General features: G+C 42.2%; 1 protein-coding gene across 3 annotated transcripts; it reads right to left on the bottom strand.

Annotated features, from left to right (window-relative positions):
* Window positions 1-165: 165 nt before the first annotated feature.
* Window positions 166-9,604, bottom strand: sesn2 (sestrin 2). Of its 3 annotated transcripts, none has more exons than XR_014909333.1 (11): window positions 8,759-9,603; window positions 7,827-7,892; window positions 7,020-7,208; window positions 3,597-3,779; window positions 2,561-2,782; window positions 2,246-2,384; window positions 2,052-2,167; window positions 1,839-1,922; window positions 1,240-1,346; window positions 1,003-1,152; window positions 166-764 (listed from the first exon to the last, which is right to left on the bottom strand). XR_014909333.1 is itself a non-coding variant. In XM_085396369.1 (11 exons), the coding sequence occupies exons 1-11, from the start codon at window positions 9,092-9,094 to the stop codon at window positions 678-680; spliced, it is 1,674 nt and encodes a 557-aa protein (XP_085252495.1). In that variant the 5' UTR covers window positions 9,095-9,603; the 3' UTR covers window positions 167-677. The 3 variants fall into 3 exon arrangements, 2 of the variants coding, with proteins under 2 accessions (XP_085252494.1, XP_085252495.1); XM_085396369.1 differs by having other exon boundaries at window positions 167-764; window positions 1,003-1,147; XM_085396368.1 differs by having other exon boundaries at window positions 1,003-1,147; window positions 2,052-2,384; window positions 8,759-9,604.
* Window positions 9,605-11,223: the final 1,619 nt, after the last annotated feature.

The following is an 11,223-nucleotide window of genomic DNA, read 5'->3' as shown; positions in this document are numbered from 1 at the left end:
AAACTTACCTTCAAAAAGTTTTTTTAAGCTTTTGTCGCCATCTTGCGGTTTGTTAATGTAACTTAATTAGCCCAAACTGCCCATATCCATTATAAGAAGGAAAGACTTAAAAAAAAAAAAAAAAAAAAACCACACACAACACTGTTGATTTTGATAACAAAGTAACTTTTATTGTATATAGAAATACAAGCTGTTTGTCTCATCTCAGCCTCAGTGTGCAACAGACAGAGAGGACTGAGTCATCAGTAGTACTGGTGTGATCAATGGCATTTGTCTGACAAGCAAACATTCAGCAATGAAAACAATCTGAATCACCACACTGATTTTGATATGCCAGACCCAATTGCACCACTGCACCTGGCGTCTGTGTGACAAGAATGTGTGCAAGACAGCACCACTTGAGGTTCAAGTGTGAAATTAAAACCTAATGATAGACTTCAGTGCAAAAAAGAAGAAAAGGAACAAAATAAAGACAAAAAATGGTAACGCAATTTAAATACATGACATTCCAGGCGCAAAGCAGCATCAAAACATTAACACTGAAACATACGATATGAATGAGCAAACATTCACTGTAGTGTATGTGTGTGTGTGTGTGTGTGTACAAGGATTGGACTGTGGTGTAAATCACAGCTGGCTCAGCATCTGCAAAAATGTGTGCAAGTGAAGCGAGGCTGTCATCTCATGTAGTGTGTAATAGCTCGTAAGATGTAGAGAAGTGCCGCCTGTAGCCGGGCTTCCATCACTATTAGGTTGGCATGAACCTGCACCCAAAAAAAGAAGAAAAAAAAATAAAAAGAAACATGTCATTTCCTTCAGTTGACAAGGTGACACGCTGTAACACTTCCTTCTCTGATGACATTTAAAAAAGGAAGGACGCACTAAAATGCCAAATGATACATTAGTTGATTCTGAGGGTACCAAAGAGAGATGACGTGTTAAAATGTCAAATGATACGTGACAGAGGAGGCCAGGTTAAGTGCCTGTTTGAACTTGTCATACCTTTTCAGAGTGTCTGAAGTGTCTCCAGAAGGAGTGGTAAATGCATGCTGTGGTCTGCTCGGGGTGACAGGCCATGGTTTTTACAAACACCTTCAGAGAGCGTTCCAGCAACACGTTCACACTGCCGTAGTCGTAATCATCGTATCTGGACTTGCGAAGTGACATAAATGTTAATGCTACAGTAGAGAAATGTTAAAGGTGGCTGAACTTTTGCATGGGTGGCACCTTTACACCCACCGTATTCCATAAAGACAGTGGATGTAGTTCCACAGAGCTTTTCTTAGAGTGTGAGTATCCACGCCTTCATGCATGGCCATCCTGTGGTAGGTCAAGTTGCACACAATCTGCAAATTCACATTAGTGTTTGCTCAGTTCACTTTTTTATAACTTTATAGAAGATCACCTCCTGTAGACCATTATACAGAATACAGATTTAAACACTTCCAAAAGTGGCTTCACTTTTCAGACCTCCATCCTTTATATACAGTCTAACCAAACCAGGTGATGCTTGTAAAATTCACAAAAGAAAAATGAGCTGGGATTGGCGTCAGTCATTTGTTTATTTAACGAATGATCTGGAATAAGTGCAAATAAAAAGATTTCTGTGTATTTGCAGTCTACTCTAAGCCAGGAAAACCCTTTTCTACAATACACATGTATTCACCACCCACTTCTTTTTCCTGACACTAAGCAGTTTTATTTCAAGTGTATAAACAAACAAGGAGGTCAACAGTATCTCCTCCCATTCTTAGTCTCAGCTAGGTGAAGTAGTGTAACATGCACTTCAACAGATAGACCTTTCACATCACCCACACAGCAGCCTTTGGTGATGGTACCTGAAAGTTTTCATCCAATAGCTGGCCCATGTCTGGCAGGAGCCTGTTAAGCAGAGAGAATCCATGGTCCTCCCATGAATAGTCCTACACATGAGACACAACCATTAACAACGTTACCATCTACAACACAAGGCACAAAAAAATCAAGGAGTGTTGCTCACTATAATAAGTTTGACATAGATTTTAAAAAAGGAAAAATATGCCTTAAACTACCTGTGCTCGCATGGTGGGTGGTGCCTGCTCTCCTCTGGGAGCAAAGTCCTCATATCTGAATTCTGGTTCCTCCACAAGACGCAACACCAGGTCAGGTGGAGCGCCCCTCACCACCGCTAAACCAACAACAGAGAGGAAGTGGTGAGTCAACAGGTGACTGAGAGTGATGCAGGGGTAAGCAGTCAGATCTGTACCCGTAGGTATGCTTTCGCTCCTCTCCCTTTCAAAGCGAGTAACCATCTCCTCCTGTGTGCACTCCTCCTCCTGCTGCTGCTGCAGCAGCTCCACCATCCTCTTCATCAGCACCTCCACCTCCACGGCTCCATCAGCCAGCTGGAGAAGATCAGATAAATGAAGTCGGCGCTTTGTTGTTTCAGTGTGTGTTCGCAGTTTTCTTTCCTAAGTGAGTGGGTATCTTTTGGCTGTTACTAAACTTTAAATCAACTACCTCCACCCTCCTGTCATTTTAAGCCTGTTAGGCCTGAGATCAGAACATCTGTTTGACTCACCTCGTGCCTGCCGTCCTCGTGAGCGGGGCTGTGTGCGGGGCTGTGAGGACTGTGAGAAAGTGATGGAGGCTGAAAGGTGTAGCCCCCAATGTGGTCAGGTTCTGGGTTTAAACCACAGCCCCAAACGAACGAGCACAACGAGTGAGCGTGCGCCATGAGCACCACGGCGTGTATCAGTTCAGCCAGTGACCAGCGAGGCTCTGCTCCGGGGCACACCAGTTCCTGCAGGACAGATAGGCAGATGTTGGGCTCATGCAGTTTCAGATTGTGTGTTTGCTGGAAATTAATGCCAGGCTGTGGACCAGTTTGCTGGGGGTGTTACCGGTTTGGCATTTGTTGGTGGTTTGATTTGCCTGTCTGCACTAAAGATAAGCCGCATTATCTAATTTAGCAATTTCCCTTAACTGCAATTTTAGACAGTAGAAAATTCTACTGGAAGCACTTTGATACACTTAAACTTTAAGAAGATATCAGTGTTATGTTTGATCCTGTTAGATGGTTCTCAAGTTAATCTTTTAAAAGCAGTTGCAGATAGACTTTTGTGCATGCCAACAATGTGGTACCTTGTACAGAGAAACAACACACGAAGGCGGCTTCATTTAGGGTTTGCTCAAACTAGTCACCCAGTGCTTGTCTGACTCAGGTGATCAGCGTGCACAGTTAAGCACACTCAAGTGCTATCTCCATTGAGATACACATCTGGGGTGACTGTGACAAAGAAGGCAAACCGCCCCCCCCCCAAAAAAAAAGATATCACACTAATATTGTCATTGTCAATTCTTTTGACTATGGTAATGAAAATCAGATATTTCACTCTCACAGTCCTAGGTATCAGATTTAAAGAGGCGGAACTACACCTGTCTGTGCTGATGCAAAAATGATAGGGTCTGCTACTCTTTATATGAAAGATAATTGGGTGTTTACCACACAGGAAATAGCGGCTGAGTCACTGAGGGAGTGAGTTTGGATTCAAGTCAGAAATTAGAGTTGGAGTAAGACACAGGGAGTGAGTGGGCGAGCGGGAGATGTCTCTGACCTGGATGTGCTGCTGCGTAATGAGCCAGGGTCTGTGTGCCAGCAGCTTGTTGAGTGTTTGCAGGCTGCGGAGTTTGGCGGGAGCGTGCTCCAGGCCGCTTAGCCAGCTCTCCTCCCCTCCGGCCTCCAAGTAGCCTGCGCTGTGCTGCTGCACCAGGTATGAGCAGTGGTGCCGAGCTGCAGCCTGCCAGACGCAAAGAACGGTCCAAGTTAACAGCCGGGAAGAGAAACTCTAACCCTGACCACTGAAAACAACGCTTCACACATTCTCTGTTCACATATCTGTGTGCAACAAATCCATAATGCAGAGAAAGTGTCAGAGGTTAAAACAACACAGCTGAACTTGCACAGGTGGGTGCAGTGAGTGGTATTTCTAAAGTGTTACGGGCTGTTAATGTGAAGCAATACTGAAGACACATAGATCGCATTAGCAGAAAGGCACTAACAGTCTTTGGATGTCTTACTGTTTTGCTATGAAACAATTTCTGAATGTCCCTGAAGGTTTCATTGCCATTACTGTTCAGTGACCATTACCAAAACGTGTGTTATTTGCCAACTGAATGCAGATGTTTAAGCATTAAGAATGCGACCTTCTAAATACTCTATTATACAAATATATGATCACATCTCAAATTTGAGTTCAGTCAGTATAGCAAAAATCTGTATAAACATTTTTCAAATTGAAAAAACATAAGTCCAAGGCACAGCATCATAATATTACAGTATTAACATCTAACTGAAGCTACATTCCCAGGTTATACTACAAAATGTCTTAACATTAATTCAAAATTCTATAAACAAGCATACTTTCTCTCTCTTGCAATATTATAATAATGCATTTCCGTCAGTAATAAAGGCAACTGCAATTTAATACAACTGCAATTCACAACAACAGCTGCTCCAAAGTGCTTTATTTTACAATATAAAGATCTGCACTCAGCAACAGTGGGGGGAAAAAAAGAACTTCCTTTTAACAGGAAGAAATCTCCTGTAGCACCAAGCTAAGAGCAGGGGAGCAATCTACCATGACCAGCTGGGACAAAAGTTGGTGACATTGCATTAGGAGTGAAAAGAGGAGAGTGGGAAATGAAGTCCAGAGCAGCCTGAGCCTACAGCTGCATTAATAAGGAAGCTTCAGGGTCATGTAATCCAGCCATAACTATTCATAGTTTTTAGTCAACAACTAGCCAACACGCTACCCTTGCCATCACAACCAATAAGAGACAGTTAGTAGTACTGCAGGACAAGCTAAGACCACTTTGATTATCCATCCATGGCGGAAAAACTAAGATATAAAGAGAACTGTGAATTTTGGGGACTTGAGATGCATATTCTGCCTCTGCAGCTTTTTCAAAAAGTCCCTGATAGTGGTGACGTCTCTCCCAGTGCTCCAGTTTTGTGACATCTACCTATATCTTGTAAAGAATCCCTCAGCTTGCACTGCTACCAGGATGAAAGCTTTCAAAGTACGGACTGGAGGACAATGGACCAGAGTTCTGTTTTGCCCTCCAGGCAGCTGTGTCCCAGTAGCTCTGACATCAGGTGAAAACTACAAATAAGTTTTATTAAAAAAGAAAGTTTCAGACTAATCTTAAAAGAAGAGAGGGGGTCTGTCTCCAGGATCCAAACTGGGAGCTGGTGTTAGGGAAGAGCCCCATATCTTTATTCTACTTTTAGAATTTCTAAAAGTAGAACTAGGAGTCACAAGTAAGCCCGTAGTCTGGCAGAACAGTGCTCTGTTGAGATAACATGACACCAGAAGGGCTTCAAATATGATGGAGTTCGATTAATCCAGATTTTATGGTGAGGAGAAGAAGTTTAAATTCAGTTCTGGAGTTAACATGGAGCCAGTTAGAAGCGAATATGAGAAAACCATATTCACAACACTCTGATCATAGGCAAGACAAACATCGAAAATACGTAAATACATAACAATGAAAAACACTGGAAAATACTGGCAACAGCCGGTGCTACCCCTCAGTGTCCTAGCAGACACACCTATGGTATCAATTTCAAAATCCTATGTCGCCTTATTCTCAAGTTGTTAAGTCATTCACAAGATTTTCAGAAAACCTGACCTCTCACCTTGAGGTCAAAGTCACTGAGAGCCGAACTCCTCAGAGATTGTTAATAGAAGCACGTATGGTATCAACTTCAAAATCCTTGGGGTCTTCCTTCTCAAGTTTTCCCATTCACAAGACTTTCAGGAAACCTGAGCTCCGACCTTGACCTCGAGGTCACAGATTCAAACTCTTCAGAGATGTTTAGACACACCTATGGTATCAATTTGAAACTCCTTCGTAGCTTCGTTCTTAATGTTTACAATCTTGGGTGTCCACATAGCTGCCCGTTCAGTGGGGTGACGACAATACCCCATCAGCCTTTTATGACTGAGGGGTGAAAAGCAAAAAAAGCAGGAATTATGTGATAATCCACTGTAATCTGGTATTTTGACTTAGTTAACGTTCTCATTTGTTTTTCTTTTCCCTACACATTACTATGTGTCACGACAAGAAGCCATGAAGCAGGAATTCTGGAAAGTCAAACATGTGGTGGTTTAGAACTGTTTAGAACGCCTGCAGCATTTAATAACAATGTCAGTATTTAGCACCAGTTTATTGCTGTAGCAGGAGGAAGCAATACAGTTTTTATTGCTGTGTTTATATTTCATTCTATCCCTACTGAAAACGGACCATTAACATCAGTGCTTGCAATTGTAATCCTCTAAGTGAGACTTCTAAGGTCCCGGAGAGAAGACAGAGGACAACAAAGGACCTGAGCCTTCTACCTGCACACACAGTCATTGCCGTCAGACAACACATAAGTGTGTTTCCATAGCATTCACACTCAAATGCTCAGAACTCGTACCAAACATCACACATCAAGTCCACCAATATTACCCACTGCTCTAACTAGTACATCAGGCCAATTAAAGGTTCTGGTGTTTAAGCGCACACACACACACACACACACACACACACACACACACACACACACTACTCTACTCTACTCTACTCTAAGATTTTGTTTGAACAGTAGAAAAGATTAAATGGAGACCAAAGAACTATAATCATTTTGTATCAATGACAAAACGATTTAACCTCAAGTGTCAGAACTACTACGATGGAAAAAATCTAAAATAACAATCTCGTCTGTTTGAGAGTGAGAATTTACTTTGATGTTCACAATTGTTAATTCTTTATTTGGTTCATCGTGCATGCACATGGCTGCAGTACACACTACATATGATTTCTTTTTAAGGAACTACATATACTATTTCACATTTCTCCTACAAAAGACCTTAAAGGAGGCTGAATAGTGTTTTACAAACAGTCCAAATTATGATGAAACCCCGTTCGAAGCAATTTGTCAGCTTTCTGCTGAAAAGTAATTAAAGTTGGAGGCTAAAAAACATTTTTCTTACCATGACAGCAATGTAGTGTCTCCAGTGACGGGGCAAGGGGCCGTCCATCTCCAACAAAGCATGCTGGGTCTTTAGGAAGCAGCAGAGGTAGGCTGGGTGCATCGCCATGACCATAGAGATGTGATCCACACGCCCCAGCGAAAGAAAAGACTCAATCAGGACATCCTGGTTTGGCCCTCCTTTTAAAATCTAAAGAGGAAAAAAAACAAAACATAACTGAATCCTGAGTAAACTTAATTAAGGTTTCTTCTTCTTTATGAAAAAGAAAAGAAAAAGAAATCTGAATGAGTCACATTATGAGCTAAGACATTATCAGCCACTAGCTTTGGCAACTCAGCTCGGGTGTTGCATCTGTTGAATGCAACAGGCAGTGTAGTATTGCAGCAGAATAAATAGCATCATTTCAATGAGCAAGTCTGTTAGGTCATTACGTATGTCCGTTTCTAAAACGGAAAATAATTTAAAAATAAACTTACATAAAAAACCCTGTGGGAAAAAAATGTAGGCCAATGGAGATTCAAATATATTTTTAAGTTTAGAACATTTCAATTATATTTATATGAAAAGCTTAAGTTCAAAGTAACAGCTGTTAGTTCATTATGTTAGCAACCTGAAACAAGCCCTGTAAAAATCACAGGATTAGACATGAAGGCCAGCTGTGTGCCACTCTGACATCAACCTGAGGGGGAAAAAAAACAATCTGGCATCTAGACAGGGTGCAAGTCTGACACACAAACAATGGAAATAGCAAAAACATACTTGTAGTAATCCGGAAACTCATTCTTTTTTATTAAGTTGCATACACACCTCTTTTGCAGGGATAAAGGCACTTGGACCTGAGGCCAGAGCCCGAGGTACCTGGACTCCTTGCTCCTGGCAACAAAAGAAGACACAAACAACACGTAATTATCATTCAGTTTGTACTTGATTATTGCTCTGGTTTATCAAAATTTCAGTCAAGATTCCAATCAACCCTAAAGGATTCATCTTGTCTACGGAAATCAACCTCAAACGCAGCTCATTTCTGTGACTGACACGCGAAAAATACCTTTTCAGACTTTTTCCATGCACAAAAAAGTTTACCATTGTAAATATTCACATTTATCCAAATCGCTGATATGCTTATATGAAATATGTTCAGCTTAACAACGCCTCAGCCTCCTTTAGCTTGCCTAGACCTTCTTTGAACCGTAACAGGGCACCCGTTTCGTAACTAGCACGCTTCAAACTTCCACGTTTAACCAAAACACGCGTTAAAACTCACTGACATCGGAAGCTCGGACGCTAAACGTTGCCCTGTTTGTTATTTTGAGCACAAACACAAATGAAAGGCGTCTAAAGCAGCCTGCCTTTTTAATTTCTAGAAGCTACACTGGGCCGTGTCTGCTGGTGGTGTGTTTTTCAGGCAGCGGGAGGGGGCGTGTCCGGACCGGTTGTTTGTGCACACCGCTTCAGAGTCTTGCATCACCTACAGTCTGATGAAACCAGCAGCAGTCCGGTAGCAATAAAAATCACCATCAGCTGATGAGAGAGGTGAACCTACCCTTACCTAACCTTATAACGTCATCATGCAAAGCAAAAGCAGTCCTCCTGAGAGTACCTAAAAGTCCTTTAATGGTACAAAAGGTGCCCGAGCGCTATTGGAGTAAGATTTTTTTCCCCCCCTATCTGTCAGTTAATGCGGCCTGCAAACCTCACAGAAGAAGGGGAAGTCTGTCGGTGAATTGTGCATGCATTACCTGTGCGGTCCGCAGGAGCTCGACGGCTCTCTCCCGTACTTCCTGCAGCGGACACGACCTGGACAGCCGGAGCAGATGCAGAAGAGTTTGTTTACGCAGTCGCTCCGAGCCGTGCCGCTCCAGGTCTAAACACTGGAGAACCCCTTGGCTTAACTCCTCCAGAGCCGCTCTCCGCTCCCCGTCATCCCTGCTGCACAATCGCGCTAAGCTCTTCGAAGTCGGTCCAGCATCAGATTCAGACTCGGACCGGTGGCCACACGAACGCCGAGCGGCGGGCACTCCTCCCGGCTTGCTGCCTCCATTAGCCTGGCAGGTAGCCGCGGGATTACTGGCCATGTCCCGGAGCACCTTTGTAGAGTTGAGCTGCCTGTCGTTACCGAGCAGCAGTTAGCCTAAAGTATTAATTTAACGCTAACCCTTAACGTTAGCTGAAAACATGTATTCTTCTTCACTGACACAACCTCGAGGTATCTGCCGCCGGTCTTCTTATTTTTACTGCGCAATCGTCTGCTTCGCAAATTATTAACACCGACGAACCACCTTCAGAGAGCGCCACCTTTTTTTTCCCACCCGGCTTCCTGACCGTGAACGCCGACGGCGGTTAGCTCGCTACGCTAGCAGATGCTGCAGACTCTTTCAGCCGCAGCTATGACGATTTCCGGTAATGAAAACAACGCGAGCCGCTGATTTATATTTGGACTGGGCATCGTGGACATAATGCCGAGTTAAACTTAAAACTATCTTGCGTAAGGCACCGGGAATAATGTAGAGTTTTCACACGCTCCTTCCGCTCAGATCTTGGCGAGCTTCCCCCGTGCAACGTCATCGTGACGTATGCGCAACTTTCCTGTGATAAACAGCAGGCGGCTGTTGTCTCTTTAAATGTTACTCTCAGTAACAGCGTATCCATAAGTCGCTGTTTTCTCTTTTCTTTACAAAGTGAGCATGTGTTCATTTCAGGCGGGTTTTTTTTATTTTATTCCTAATGCCTTTGCTCATACTGATAAACAGGTTTTAGTCAAGATGATACATGAAGGGATATATATAAAATAAAGAAATCACCTGTTTTGAAAGTATTCTTATGACTCTGCTTTATTGTACCCACTCTGTGTTCTACACTGTAATCACTCCAGTCTTTTTTTTGGACACATAGTACATCTGTAGAACTATTATATTATACTTTTCTGCAATTTCTGCTGCGATCTTGGCTAGATCTCTCTTGAAAAAGACATTGATCCCAATTAGTCTTTTTACCTTGATAGTATTTTGTGTTTACTAATTATGCAAGCTGTAAACTTACACATTCCCCATCAATTACCAAAGCCTTGAGCAAGGTCATAAAATTACTGATATTACAAAAATGACAAAGCTTAAGTTTAATATTTAATGTGAAACAGACACCAGTCAGGGTTAATATGTATGATGATGATATAATTACTTTTATCATTTAGTCAAAATCACTGAAATTAAATGGTAGATTAGCTGATGTCATTCTGTTACCTTCACAACTGCAGCAATCCTTTAATTATACAAGAACCCAGCACTTTACCGCAAACATCTCGGACTTTGTCTTGGACATTGCCACCTGGGAAGTACCTAAAATGTCTGTGTGCTGAATCAGGTCACTGAGCTAATGTGTGGCAGACATGCTGGCAATATCAACCCAGTCCTTCTGGTCCTCTGGAAACCATGTTGTGGAACCTCTGGGTTTTTCCACAATCTTTTATATTAAAGTAACTAAAACTGTATAAATTATTTGTTGTGTCTGTATGTGCACGTGTAATTCTAGAGTGGGATATAATGGTTTCACAATTTTCTGTTTACTTCCTGAATCACCTTTATTTAGGAAAATAAAAAGAAATCAATGATGTGTCCTTAGTATCAGACATATCTTATATTAATTTACCTGTATATATCATATACAATGCAAGATAACTTTTGTGAGGATGATAGGAGAAAAAAATGAAGAAGATGAAGGAATAGGGAAATATGACAGTGACATATAAACAGACAAACAAGTGAAGGTGATGTGCTGCTTCGTTTGACATGACAAGACACACACTCTCTGGGGTTTCAGGAACTTCAACACTGTGGCAGCAACAAAGAAAAACCCTTCAGCGTTCCATCACCGTTTCCCTATGAGGGAAGACTTTTATTAGCAAACACACAGGCTGGCTTTGGAGGATGACCTTCAGGGCACATACACACACAAACAGACACACAAACACACACAGAGAGGCATGTTCATGTGGTAACCAACGTTTGTGTCCCAAGGGTAGAAGAGACAAGAGCAGAAGTGTAGAAAAACAAGAGGTGGTTTGGAGGGGTAGGAAAGAGCCAAGGCCTGGATTATCACACACACACACATTGATATGGAGAGGGGTGTGTCTTCATTATTTTACAGGAAGTAAATTTTGTGTGTGTGTGTTTGTATTTGTACATGGGTGCATGTGAGTAATGGGATA

This window comes from Rhamphochromis longiceps, linkage group LG22 (genome assembly GCF_057381845.1).
Source record: "Rhamphochromis longiceps isolate RC_006_pf linkage group LG22, R_longiceps_female_GT1.1, whole genome shotgun sequence".
NCBI classification, from domain to species: domain Eukaryota; kingdom Metazoa; phylum Chordata; class Actinopteri; order Cichliformes; family Cichlidae; genus Rhamphochromis; species Rhamphochromis longiceps.
Note: the sequence above shows the minus strand (reverse complement) of the source record. Positions and strands in the feature narration are given on the sequence as shown.